At 38.0% G+C, this 14708-nt stretch overlaps 1 protein-coding gene across 3 annotated transcripts in view; it reads left to right on the top strand.

The window, feature by feature from the left end:
• PTPN4 (protein tyrosine phosphatase non-receptor type 4) overlaps nucleotides 1-14708 on the top strand; it is a 310447-nt gene that overhangs the window by 160826 nt on the left and 134913 nt on the right. For 2 of the 3 annotated variants that reach the window (XM_053666547.1, XM_037146329.2), the window contains exons 4-5: nucleotides 10845-10887; nucleotides 10986-11064. In XM_053666547.1, the coding sequence (XP_053522522.1) occupies nucleotides 10845-10887; nucleotides 10986-11064 (122 nt within the window). Of the gene's footprint in view, nucleotides 1-10844; nucleotides 10888-10964; nucleotides 11065-14708 lie in introns of all 3 variants that reach the window. The other variant, XM_037146314.2, reaches the window with a different exon arrangement.

The raw sequence follows: 14708 nt of genomic DNA, 5'->3' as shown, positions 1-14708 counted from the left end.
TTGTAATCTCTCCTCTTTCATTTCTGATTGTGTTTATTTGTGTCTTCTCTCTTCTTTTCTTGATGAGCCTACTTAAAGGCTTGTCTATTTTGTTTTTATTCTCAGAGAACCAACTCCTGGATTCATTGATCCTTAGAATTGTGCTTTTAGTCTCTATGTCATTTAATTCTGCTCTAATTTTGGTTATTTCCTTCTTTCTGCTTGCTCTGGGCTGTCTTTGTTGTTGTTTCTCGAGTCTTTGGAGGCGTAGGGTTAGGTTGCTAGTTTGAAATGTTTCTCTCTTCTTTATGTAGGCCTGTATTGCTATGAACTTCCCTCTGAGGACAGCCTTTGCTGTGTCCCATAAGTTTTGGGTTGTTGTGAGATCATTTTCATTTGTTTCCAGAAACGTTTTGATTTCTTCCCTAATTTCATTCTTGACCCATTCGTTATTTAATAGTATATCATTCAGTCTCCATGATTTTGGGTTCTTTGGGTTTTTTCCTTTGGGGTTGGTTTCTGATTTTTGTCCCTTGTGGTCAGAGAAGATGCTTGGTATGATTTCAATTTTATTGAATTGTTTGAGGCTCGTTTTGTATCCTATCATGTGGTGTGTCTTTGAAAATGTTCCATGTGCATTTGAAAAGAATGTGTATTTAGCTTCTTTGGGGTGAAGGGCTCTATATATATCAGTTAAGTCCATTTTATCTAGGGTGTTGTTTAATGCCAAAATGTCTTTGTTGATATTTTGTTTGAAAGATCTGTCCATTTTTGATAGTGGGGTGTTAAAATCGCCTACTATAATTGTGTTGCTGTCAATATGGTTCTTGAAGTCCTCTAAGATTTTCTTGATATATTTGGGTGCCCCTACATTGTATACTCAAAACGTTTATGTCTTCTTGGTGGATTCTTCCCTTGAGTCTTATGAAGTGACCTTCTGGGTCACTCTTTATGGTCCTTTTTCTGAAGTCTATTTTGTCTGATATGAGAATTGCTACCCCAGCTTTTTTTTCTTGTCTGTTTGCTTGAAAAATTTGTTTTCAGCCCTTCACTTTTAGTCTGTGATGGTCTTTTGTCCTGAGTTGGGTCTCTTGTAGGAAGAATATGTGTGGGTCATGCTTTCTTATCCATTGAGCTATTCTGTGTCTTTTGATTGGACCATTTAATCCATTTACGTTTAAGGTTATTATTGATAGGTACTTATTCATTGCCATTTTTGTACCTGTGTTCCTCTCTGTCTCCCTCTTGTCCTTCCTTTCCTTAAAGCAGTCCTTTAGTATTTCTTGTAGGGCTGGTTTGGTGGAGGCGTATTCTTTTAGACTTTTTTTGTTTTGCAAGCTCTTTATTTGGCCTTCTATCTTGATTGAGAGCCTTGCTGGGTAAAGTAGCCTTGGTTGTAGGCCTCTGGTTCTCATTACTTGGAATATTTCTTGCCAATCTCTTCTTGCTTGGAGTGTTCCCATTGAGAAGTCAGTAGCTAACCTTATTGGGGCTCTCTTGTATGTTACTTCTTTTTTCTCCCTTGCTGCCTTTAAGATTCTCTCTTTTTCTTGGAATTTTACCATTTTAATGATGATGTGTCTTGAAGTGGGCCTTCTTGGGTTCCTCTTGATTGGGACTGTCTGTGATTCCTGGATTTGTGTGACTTTTTCTCTCATCAAATTAGGGAAATTTTCTCTCATTACTCTTTCAAATATGTTTTCTATCCCTTGTTCTTCTTCTTCTCCTTCTGGTATTCCTATTATTCGGATATTATTATGTTTCATATTGTCTTGCATTTCTCTTAATCCCTCTTCATTCTTTCTGAGCCTCTTTTCCTTTTCTTGCTCTTTCTGTGAGATGCTTTCTACTTTGTCCTCCAACTCACTAATCTGATCCCCCGCCTCATCTATCCTACTTTTGAAACAATCTACTGTGTTCTTCAATTTGGAAGTTGTATTCTTCATTTCCTTTTGTGCCTTGCTGATAGTTTCTATTTCCTTTTTCATGTTGATGTAGTTTGCAAAGAGATTATTGTAGTTCCCCTGTAGTTTCTGATAGCACATTGTGAACTCTTTGAACTTTGTGATAACCAGTGATTTGAATTCACTATCTGGTAGTCGATTAGCCTCCATTTCATCTAACATTCGTTCTGAAGTTTCTGCTTTTTCTTTCGTTTGGGGATTGTTTCTTTGCCTTCCCTTTGTTTGAGACTCTTCTTGTTAGTCTCATCTTGTACAATTGATCAGTTCTGGCTCCCTGGGTTTATGGTGTGAACTTCTGTGGTATGATACCTGTGAAGTTTAGCGGTGCAGACTCCTTCAGGTATCTTGATGTTCTCCGTGTCCACCTACTCTCACACTGGTCCTTGAGTTGGTCCCCGCGCTGGTTGGCTACCATTGCTGAGTGGCCCGGCTCCTGTAGCCGACTCCTCCAGCACCCAGGCCCTTCGCTATGGCAGCGACACAGGTGTTGAGAGTGTCCCAGCTCCTCTAGCTGACTCCCCGGCGCCAGCAGCTGAGTCCCCAGGGCCCATTCCCCTCGCTATGACAGTGGCACAGGGCCGAGAGTGTCCTAGCTCTGGTAACTGACTCCTCTGGTGCCAAGGCTCATCACAGGGTCCTCTAGTGTCCCAGCTCCCATATCTGACTCCCCGGCGTCCAGTCCCGTTGCTATGGCAGAGGCACAGGTGCTGCAAGTGTCCTTGCTTCCTTAGCTGACTTTCCGGTGTCCCTAACTGACTCCCCGGGCCCAGTCCCCTCTCTATGGCAGCGACACGGGCTGAGAACATCCCGGCTCCGTAGCTGACTCCCCAGTACCCAGGCCCGTCTCTTTAGTGGTGGCACAGGGGCCTCCAATGTCCCAGCTCCTGTAGCTGACTCATCTGGTGCCCAGGCCTATAGCTATGGCAGCCGCACAGGGGCTGAGAATGTCCCAGCTTCTGTAGCTGACTCCTGTGGCGCCCAGGACCGTCACAGGGGCTTGGAGTGTCCAGCTCTCTACCTGACTCCCCAGCTCCCAGGCCTGTTGTTATGGCAGCGGCACAGGGGCTGCATGTGTCCCAGCTCTCATAGTTGACTCTGCCGCTGTCTGGTGTTTGAGCGTCGGTCACAATCTGTGGTCTTTTAATTTCATAAATGCTGGGTAACCGATGGTTTATTGTGCTGTTTCTCTGTAGATCTGCCAAGATTTTCACCCACGAGTATAGGAGCTAGAATCCGCTCCAACCTACTCCGTCGCCATCTTCCCAGCCTCCCATTATTATTCATAATATCTAAAAAGTGGAGTCAGCATACATATTCATCAACTAATGAATGGATTAACTAGAACTGTATATTTATACAATGGAGTATTATTCAGCAATAAAAAGGAATGTTATATTACTTCACACCTGGTAGGAGGGCTATAATATAAAAAGGCAGACAGGAACATGTATTGATGAGGATGCAGAGACATTAGAAACCTCATAAACAGATGGTAGGAATGTAAAAAGTTGCAGCCATAATGAAAATAAATTGGCAAGTCCTTCAAAATTTAAGTACAGTGTTACCGTTTACCAAATATGACTTATAGGTATATACCTGAGAGAAATGAAACACGCATTTACACAAAAAATTTGTAAACAAATGTTCATAGCAGTATTATTAAGAGAAAAGATAGAAACAACCAAATGTCAACTATAAAAGTGTAATGAAGTACTGTTATGTTGTACAGTGTGGGTGAACCTTAAAAGCATTATACAGTAGTGCCCCCTTAATCCATAGATTTGCTTTCCACAGTTTCAGTTACCAGCAGTCCTAAAATACTAAATGGAAAACCGTACAAATAAACAATTCTTAAATTTTAAGTTGCTCACCATTCTTAGTTGTATGATGAAATCTCATGCCATCCTACCCAGGACATGAATCATGTCTTTGTCCAGCATATCCATGCTGTATACACTACTTGCCTGTAAGTCCTTAATAGTTCCTCATGGCTTGATAACTTATGATTACTTGAAGCCAGTGATCTTCATATATCACCAGAAAGTCAGTAGTAGCCTAATGTTACATCACAATGCCTATATCATTTACCTCATTTCATCTCCTCATGTAGGCATCGTATCATCTCACATGATCACCAGAAGAAGGGTAAATATTGTACAATAAAATATTTTGAGAGAGACCACATTTATATAACTTTCATTGCAGTATAGTGTTATAATTGTTTTATTTCACTATTGTTCTTTTCTTACTGTGCCTAATTTTCTTTACTGTGCCTCTGATAAGTTTAAAATTTTTGATAGATATATAAGAAAAACCATTAGCATCCAGTGGGATCTTGGACTATATCTGTGGATGGATATGGGAAGGCTGCTGTATTTAGTGAAAGAAATAGGCAGAAAAAATTACCTGTTGTATAATTATATTCATATGAATGTCCAGAACAAATCTATACAGACAGTAAGTAGGTTAGTAGTGGCTAGATTCTATGAGTAGAGCAATATTGGGAATGACCGGTAATAGAAAGAAATAGGATTTGTCGGGGGGTGGGGCAGGGTGATGCAAATATTCTGACATTATTTAGTGTTGATGGTTGAAAAACATTGTGAATACAGTAAAGCTCACACTCTAAAGTGGTGAATTTTTGTATTGTGTAAGATATATCAGTTAAAATGCTACATAAAAATAATGCTGAGTTCACGATGATACACATTTTGTACTTTGATAAATATTACCAGGTTGTCCTACATTGAGGTGATATAACTTACATTCTCACAATTTATGTATGAGTGTTGTTTTCTTCACATTTTTGCCTTTGTGGTATGTCATTAAAAGTTTTAATCTTAAGACGGAGGCTCAGGTAGATACACTGTGCCCTCTCACACAACCACAAGAAGGGCAACAACAAATTGAAAAACAAAAACCAACCAGAACTGCCAGAAAGTTGAATTTTATGGAAGTCTGATGACCAAGGAGTTAAAGAAGAAACATTTATCCAGACTGGTAGGCAGGGCAGAGGTGGGCAGCTGAGCAGAGAGGACCCACAGCAAGGCAGCAGCTGGAGGACCAGGGCAGGCGAGGTGGCAGCTGGCGGAGGAGGCAGTCCCATGTTGGTGTATGGGACATGCCAGTGTCCTGGAAGAACAACTAGGGAACTAGACAGACTGCACAACCCAGGGTTCCGGCCTAGGAAAAGAAAGCCTCAAAACCTCTGACTGAAATACTTGTGGGTGTTGCGGCAACAGAAGAAAGTCCCAGCCTCCTAGGAGAGTTTGTTAAAAAGACCCACGGGGTCCTTGAACATACACAAACCCACCCACCCAGGAATCAGTGACAGAAGGGTCCAATTTGCTTCTGTATAGTGGAAGAAGTGACTGAAAGCCAGCTGAGAGCTGAGGCAACTGCACTGTTCCTTCTTGGAGCCCCACCCCTGTATACATCATCGAAACACAGTGAAATGGGTTGCCTCACCCTGGCAAATACCTAAGGCTTCAGAGCTTACTACATAACAGGTTTGTTTGTTTTCGTGAGGCAAAAACAAACAAACAAACAGAAATAGGCCCAAATAGAACATATCAAAACTCCTGAAAAAAATACAACTAAGTGATGAAGAGATAGCCAGAATATCAGAGGGACAGTTCAAAACACTGGTAATTAGGATGCTCACAGAACTAGTTGTTTATGGTCACAAATTAGAGGAAAAAGTGAAGGCTGTGAAAGTGAAATGAAGGAAAATGTTCACAGGGAACCAACAGTGAAGGGAAGGAAACCAGGACTCAGTCAACAGTTTGGAGCAGAAGGAAGAAGTAAACATTCAACCAGAGCAGAATGAATAAACAAGAATTCAAAAAAATGAGGAGAGGCTTAGGAACCTCAGGGACAAGTTTAAACGTTACAACATCTGAATTATAGGGGTACCAGAAGGAGAAGAGGAAGAGCAAGAAATTGAAACCTTATTTGAAAACATAATGAAGGAGAACTTCTCCAATCTGCCAAAAGAAATAGACTTCCAGGAAGTCCAGGGAGCTCAGAGAGTCCCAAAGAAGTTGGACCCAAGGAAGCACACACTGGCGCACATCATAATTACATTACCCAAGATTAAAGATAAGGAGAGAATCTTAAAAGCAGCAAGAGAAAAGGAGACAGTTACCCTGAAAGGAGTTTTTATTAGACTGTTGGTTTTCTCAAAAGGAACCTTGCAGGCAAGAAGAAGCTTGAAATGTTTCCCAAGTCATGAAAGGCAAGGATCTACATCCAAGAATACTCTATCTAGCACCAGCAAAGCTATCATCAGGTAAAGTGCTTCCAAGAAAAGGTCAAGTTAAAGGAGTTCATCATCACCAAACCATTGTATGAAATGGTAAAGGGACTTTGAGAAGAAAAAGAAAGTAAAAAATATGAACAGTATAATGACAACAGACTGACAACTATCAACAACCCAACTAAGAAAACAAAACAAAGCAAACAACTAGAATAGGCACAGAGTCATAGAAATGGAGATCACATGGAGGGTTATCAGTACGGAGGGGGAGGGAGGAGAGGGGGTAAAAGGTACAGGGAATAAGAAGCATAAATGGTCTGCAAAGTAGACAGGTGGAGGTTAAGAATATTATAGCAAGCGGAGAAGCCAAAGAATTTATATGTACCACCCATGGGCATGAACCAAAGGAGGGGAATGCTGGTGGGAGTGGAGGTGCAAGGCAGAGTGGAATAAGGGAGGGGAATGGGACAACTGTAATGACATAATCAATAAAATGTATTATAAAATAATAAAAAAATAAAAGTTTTAATCTTTGTCAATGTTATTCTTGAACAATGATAACCTAATGAAGACTATTTCTCTAATTATGATCAAGGTTGAATAGCTTTTCATATACTGAAATTCCATTTATAGTTCTTGTAAACTTTCTATTTTCTATTTTTATCTTATTGTCTGTTTTTCCATTAGCAGTGATCTTCTCTTACTGATTTATAGGCCTGCTTTATATGTTTTCCTTTTCCCTACTTTGTTTTTCTTTTGACATAATGATATGTTTTTACTGTGAATTGTATCTTTACTCACTAGTGGTGCTCATTATAGTATTGCTTTATTTTCTTGTTTTAAGCCTAGAAAGATCCTAAGTCATATCTCGGTAACATCACTGATGCGGTCTCTTAAATTTTCCAGTGCTTATCATTGTACTCCTTCTCAACTATGTCAGATTAACACCTCTATTTGTATATGTCAAGTATCTCTGATATCAGAATATTTTTAAGGGGAACTCAGGAAGGAAGTCTTTGGATAGATTAACTAATCTCAAATTTTTATTTTAGACAAGTATAAAGTAAAAGTAATTTATGACTCTTAGTGTAAAATGTGAAATACAAAGTTGCTAGATTAATAAATAGATGGGTGGGAAGGTGGATAAATGTGTGGTTGTGTAGGGGAAATAAGTTTATTAAACAGGAGTGAAAATGGGCCTATTTTTGCCACAGAAACACTCCATGCCCCCTTGTCTGTTTGTTGAGTTATTCAGCAGGTATAATCAGTTCTTCACAAAATATTTTTAATAAATACATGCCACATCCTGTGCTAGGTGCTGACTGTACAGCTTTCAATGAATTAGATTTTTATCCCTTACCTCATGGAGTCCATAATCTAAATGAAAGAAATGGGTGATAAAAAGGTAAAACAAACATATTATAATGAAGAAAAAGTGTTAGATGAGAGAATTTAATGTCCCATGCCTGTTTCTGGAAAATAACTAAGTAAATAGGAGCTTTGTGACATACTTTTGATAGTGTGGTCAGTGAAGACCTCTCTGAGGATGTAACATTTAAGCCAAGATAACAGGTAGTAAAAGGAGTCAGCCATGGTACAGCTGCAGAAGGACATTCTGTGTATTATGGAAATGTGGAATTGAAGGCCCTAAGATGGCATGATTGAGTAACAGAAAGGAGGCATGTATGGCTAGAACTTAATAAATTGGGATAGAAAAGGTAAGAAGAGACAATGCTAAGGACTTTGGACCTTGCGTTGATAAATTATCAGGAGATATTAAGCAAAGGAGTGACATTGTGTTTAAAAAGAGTACTCCAGCTTCTAGATAGAGGAGGTAGAAGGTGGTAAGAAAAGAAGCAAAGATAGTAATTAAGAATCTGTGGCCAGAGCCAAACTAGAAATAAGGATGGTGGCAGACTAAGTAGAGAAGAACTATTAAATTCTAGGTACAGGTTGAAGGTAGAATCAGCCGGATTTCAAATATTGGATATTAAGAGTAGTGAAAAGGAAAGATACATGGATTACTTCCAACCATTTGCTATTAAAATCTATCTATTTATTCTATCTATTCTATCTATTTTATCTATCTATTTATGTGCTCTTCATGTAATCAAGTATGGAAGGTAAGGATTATGAATAATATATAAGTTTATATTTGTGTAATGCTTTGAAAATATTGCCACATCTATAACCTTGTTTTGAGTTCCTTAGTTTTTTAAATTGAAACATGTTGGTAGTTGAAATATTTTCTGAATTCAGTTAATTTTTTTCTAAAAGAGAGCCTAACTGGCATTCTGATGTGTTGAGGCTACTTAAAAAAATTCTCACACACAAAAAGCAGTCCTTCTCAGAACTAAACATGGTCTTTTAAAAAACTAGTGCGATTTTCTTTTAGGGGAGTAGTTTGTATATTTATTTATTTGTTTGTTTTTATTTTTCTTTTTAATATATTTTATTGATTATGCCATTACAGTTGTTCTATTTCCCCCTTCATTCCCCTCCACCCTGCACACCCTCTCCCCCACCATTCCCCCCCTTTAGTTTATGAGCACGTGTCTCAAGTTCTTTAGATTCTATATTTCCCCTACTATTCTTACCCTCCCCCCTATCTATTTTCTTCCTACCATCTATGCTACTTATTTTCTGTACCTTCTCCCCCCTTCTCCTTCTCCCACTCCCCTGTTGCTAACCCTCCATGAGATCTTCATTTCTATGTTTCCACTCCTGATCTAGCTGTCCTCTTAATTTGTTTTTGTTTTAGGAGTGGTTGTTAATAACTGTGAGTTTGCTGTCCTTTCACTGTTAATCTTTTTTATCTTTTTCATAGATAAGTTCTTTTAACATTTCGTATAATGAGGGCTTGGTGATGATGAACTTCTTGAATTTGACCTTATCTGAGAAGCACTTTATCTGCCCTTCTATTCTAAATGAAAGCTTTGCTGGATAGATCAATCTTGGATGTAGGTCTTTGGATTTCATGGCTTGGAATACTTCTTTCCAGCCCCTTCTTGCCTGTAAGGTCTCTTTTGAGAAATCTGCTGACAGTCTGATGGGAACTCCTTTGTAGGTGACTGTCCCCTTAGCTCTTGCTGCTTCTAGGATTCTCTCCTTCATTTTAATCCTGGCTAATGTAATGATGATGTGCCTTGGCGTGTTCTTGGGTCCAACTTCTTTGGGACTCTGAGCTTCCCAGATTTCCTGGAAGTCTATTGCTTTTGCCAGATTGGGGACGTTCTCCTTTATTATTTGTTCAAATAAGTTTCCCACTTGCTGTTTCTCTTCCCCTTCTGGTACCCCTATAATTTGGATGTTGGGACGTTTAAAGATGTCCTGAAGGTTCCTAAGCCTCTCTTCATTTTTTAAAATTCTTGTGTCTTCATTCTTTCCTGTTTGGTCACCTAGCCTGAGGTGTTCACTTGGGCGGGGCCACCCTGGTCGCAGGTTTGTGAGGCTGTATGCGGAGGCGGGGTCAGAGAGGGAGCAGTAGCGGTTCCCTCTGCTGCTTCCTGCTGCTGGGGCCTGTGTGGTCTGTCTCACTGCTTGCTCCTTCACTGGTTTATCTGCGCACGTGAATGTGTGACTGAGGTCAGCCTGCCTCCTTGTACCTTCACTGGGTCTGCCCGTTGCTACCCCACACCTGGGACCTTCCCTTGGCTGCCTGCTTGCCTGGGTCAGGGGATCCTTTTTGCCCCACTGGCTCCGCTGCTGGCTCCGCCCCTCTTACCAGTCTGGCTGAATGTTTCGTTGTTGTCAGACTTCCATATAGTTCAATTTTCTGTGGTTTGGCTGCATTTTTTGTTGCTAAAACTTTGTTGTTTTTAAACCTGGTTGTGTGAGAAGGCACAGTGTTTCCACCTACGCCTCCATCTTGGCAAAAGTCAGTTTATTTTTTAAGAAATTGGGTAGAAGTTACGGTTTTAAAAATTTATTTACTTATTTTTTAGAGAGTGAGAGGGAAGGGGGAGAGAGAAATTTGTTGTTGCACTTATGCATTCATTGGTTGATTTTTTTTTTGAAGATTTAGTTATCTATTTTTAGATAGAGGGAAAGGGAGGGAGAAAGAGAGGTAGAGAAACATTGACTGGTTGCCTCTCATATTCACCCAGTGTGATGACTGGGTCTATAATCCAGGGATGTGCCCCCATAACTTTCGTGTATGTGATGATACTCAAATCAACTGGGCTACCTGGCCAAGACTAAAACATTTTTCTTAAGAGTAGATTTTTGTGATGTGTACATTTTGTCTGAATGAGAGCATAAGGCCAAGCATAGTTTGATGAGATAAGATAATTTTTTTAATTTGCTAAACTGTACATAATATAGTTAAATTAACAGAAATCACATTAGATTACAGTAATTATTAAGCATTTTTACTTTTGGAATAGAGGTTATTGCATACTGTATAATTTGACGTACAATTAAAATAAAACTCTTAAAGCCACCACGAGTACATTCAGTACTTTCTAACATAATTTTGTTATATTTGATATGAAAATCTGTAAGTTAATGATTTTTTCTACATAGACCTTTTAAAAAAGGCAGGTTTTTTTTTTCATTAGTCTTCAACTGGAACAGATCTACATGAATCTGTATATTAGTTCTTGAAAGAAAAATGAAATCAGTCTCATTTTTTTATTTTTCAGAGGTGGCTGGATCCAAACAAACCAATAAGGAAGCAGCTAAAGAGTGAGCATACATATTTACTTGATGTTTTGCAAGTATACTTTATAAAGATAAAGGGTTAATATAATCTGATTAATTAGAACTGCTTTTGTTACTTCTAGGAGGATCTCCTTACAATTTGAACTTTAGAGTCAAGTTTTTTGTAAGTGACCCCAACAAGTTACAAGAAGAATATACAAGGTAAGTTTACAAAGTATATTTTAAAAAATATATTGTCAAAATTATTGTGAAATTTTGTAATTAATTAGGCAAAAATAGATTGCCATGACATAATTATGAGTTTACCAGCAGCATAGTGAATAGGTTATAGATGTTCAAAGAAAACAGTTTCCTTCCATCATGGAGTGCTTAAGGAGATTGGAATCCTGGGGAACCCCATTCACCCACTAGCATCCTCCTGGGCTACATAAATATTGAAATTTTGTACTTGTGAAAAATGGTTAAGCAGCCTTGCTGTAACTAATTGAAGTAATCAGATGATGTGATAATTTAGGTAGTGCTACCTAGTGAGAATTGTGCCTGCCTTTTTTCCCCCTGAAAGACCATAATCTATATATGGTTGACTCTTGAAAAATATGGAGGTTAGGGACATTGACCACCTTTGCAGTAGAAATCTGCGTATAACAAGTTGGCCCTCTGCATTAGCTGATTCCCAAGTGCAGATTAAAAATACAAGAATGGCCTAGATGAGCATTTTGATAGTGTGTGAAAGTCAGGGAACTGTTTAAATTAGAAGTAGTGGAAATAACCTATGTGGTAACTGTTGGTATTAAAATAATCTAATGATAATTTTGTGTTGCTTGAAAGACATAATTAGTAATTCATTAACAAAATAAAAGAGAATTGGTATTAGCATATTATACCTTCTATAAAAGTGTTAGGTATAAGAATATAGGTCAGTGACTACATGGAGAATTATTCTAAAAGATAGGTGCCAAATTTAAACTCTGTACCTAAAGCTATACCTCTATATAGGCTGCTAGATGTTAATTTATTGGTTATTCTTGAGAATACTGTGGTGAAGCAGAAGAACAAAAGAATAAATTGAAGATATTTTTCTGTACCTGCCAACCCCCAGGTATCTGTGAGGTAGGGTTTCTAGTAGACCAAGTAAGAAAAATTAGATTGACATCCTTTAGATTCGTTTTCTGTTTTTGTGTTGGGGTGTTGTGGGGGGTTCTTTATTTTTATAATAGGAGAACTCAAGAGTATATGGGCCCTGGATTAGGCAGTCCTAATATTTGAAACTAATAATATTCAAGTTAGTTTATCTTGAAAAGCGAAATTGTCTTATATGAATGCCTTTTAGTTTAATACTGTAGCTCTTAGTCAGGTTTTGTTGTTGTTAATTAAAAAACAAGATTTTTAGTATAGTAAAACCTAATTTTGGCCCTGGCCAGTATGGCTCAGTTGGTTGGAGGATTGTTCGATTATCAAAATATTACAGGTTTGTAATGCAGGAATCCAGATCGGGGAGTTAGTTGTCCTTACATTCATGATATTCTGAAAAAACACCCAGAGGACCAGCAAATATGGAAATGCTGTGGACATGCCATTTATTACTCATGTTACAGTGAAGTGCACTGATGGTGGTGGGTCAGGTGAGAGAGACCACACCCAACCTCCAGCCTTGGTGCTACTTGGGTTGGAGAGGAAGTAGTGGCAGTGGAGAATGAGCTGTGGTAGTGTGTAAAAATGCTACAGGGTTGTGATAAACACAGAGGCTTTGAGAAAGTTGGAACTTTAGATACAGACTGTTTTCCTCCCTCCTTCATGGCTGTTGAGTAGGCAACCACCTGTTCTCTGAGGTCATGGAGGGGCAATATGTCCTGAGCTACCCCAGAGGGTTCAATTCCCAGTCAGGGCACATACTTGGGTTTTGGGTTCAATTTCCAGGTCCGGACACGTACAGGAGGCAACCAATTGTTCTTTCCTTTTGTTCTCTCTCGCTCTCTCTCTCTCTCTCTAAAAGCAATGAAAAAATGCCCTTGGGTAAAGATTAAAAAAAACAAAACAAAACCTAATTTTGGATGAACTTAAAGGAAACTAGTCTGAATTAATGAAAATTGTGAATTATAAAACATTCTTAAATGCATTTTATTATTTCCTGGTACATAGAACTTTAAATCAAGTAGCAAAGCATTCTGTAATGTTTTAGTAATCAGAGTTTGAATGTATAATACATGTTTGTAATTAAGAGATCAGTAAATTTAAATTTGGATTTCTAATCCAAAATTTAAATTTGGATTTCCTTAGTATTGAATAAATAAGGAAAATTTTGTTAGCATAAGTAATTAAAATATTGCCAATTATAGACATATTTATAATTTACTTCACTAAAAAAAGCTGTCTTTGAATTACTTACCGGAACTTGAATGCATTGATTTCTTTACCCTATTATGAAAACATAACCAAGGAGTAAATGTGTCTCACTGATATTTAAGTTGAAATGTCTTCTGGAAGTAGAAGAAAGTAAAATCAAATTTGATAGTAACTGAGGAATTAATTTGTACTCATTCCATCAGTCTAGAAAATTATCCTTGTTTCCATCAGAATAATGGATTATTCAAAAATCCTTTATAGTGGACTTATAATCTTGTAACTGAAATTATTTGGTAAAGTGAGGTAAGTGGCTAGTTTAATTTTATTACCATTGTATATATTGTACATCAGCGATTCTCTACTGATTAGAAATCAGAATCACTTAGGGTAGCTCTTGCCTTGGCCACACCCCTAGATACCCTGATTTAATAGGTCTCAGATGGGACCTATGCATAGGCATTACAAGCATCCCAGTGATTCTGATATACTACCTGGTTTAGGAAGTACTCCTTTAAAAAGTTAGTGCTTAGATAACTCTAACGTGATGGTCCTGATTAGTAATAAGACACCCTTAGCCATAGTGCTTAATGCAAGGACTAGTATAAACCCCACAAAACAGGAAATCTGTTATACCTCTGTAGCTTGAAGTTCCATTTTAGGTTAGTGGTAAAAAAGAATGGACTTATAGAAATTCCAGATTAAATGTAATTTATTGCCCGGGTTGCTGTGGCTCAGTAGATTGAGCACTGGCCTGTACCAGTACAATTCCCACTAAGGGCACATGCCTGGGTTTCGGGCCAGGTCCCTATCGAGGGGCATGGGAAGGCAACTTATCAGTGTTTCTCTTGCATATCAATGTTGCCTCTTTCTTCCTCCCTTCCCATCTTACCACCCCCAAGTATTTTTTTAATCTTTTAAAAAATAGATAAGTAAATGTCATTTAGTATTGCTTGCATCATTGGAATTTGAGTTTTCTCAGGAATCATGAAAATATAAATGACATTATTTTCATATCTTTTTAGTGTTTAGTTTATGGTATTAGTTATTGTCTGGATTAGAAAAGTTTTGTTAGGTTTACAGCTTAAAAAGATATCTATATTTGTCTCCATCAATATTAATCTATTTTAAAGGTCTTAATTCTTAATTGTCTTTAAAAATTAGGCTTTTATCTTTCTATTTTAGGGCCCCTGGGATACATATACTAGGCAAGTGTTGCTACTTTGTTTTACAAATATAGAAACTAAGGCTCAGCCAAATTTTAAGTAATTTGCCAAAGATAACAGGCTGGCTTAGCTTTGGACTAATAGCTTAGGTTTAGCTTATTCTCATTTCTACTCTGTCAGTCCTTAATGATTAGTATGAGTAGCTACTATTTGTGTAGCATTTATAATATCATGTCAAGAGTATACATGACCTTTCAATCCTAACTATAAAGTTGTTTTCTACCAGAAACCTTTAACTTAATTATAAAACTAAGTAGGCTGGATAGAAAATGTTGTCTG

This window comes from Artibeus jamaicensis, unplaced genomic scaffold (genome assembly GCF_021234435.1).
Source record: "Artibeus jamaicensis isolate MK-2021 breed Jamaican fruit bat unplaced genomic scaffold, CSHL_Jam_final contig_463, whole genome shotgun sequence".
In the NCBI taxonomy this organism is placed as follows: Eukaryota; Metazoa; Chordata; class Mammalia; order Chiroptera; family Phyllostomidae; genus Artibeus; species Artibeus jamaicensis.
This window is presented reverse-complemented; position numbering and strand designations above follow the sequence as displayed.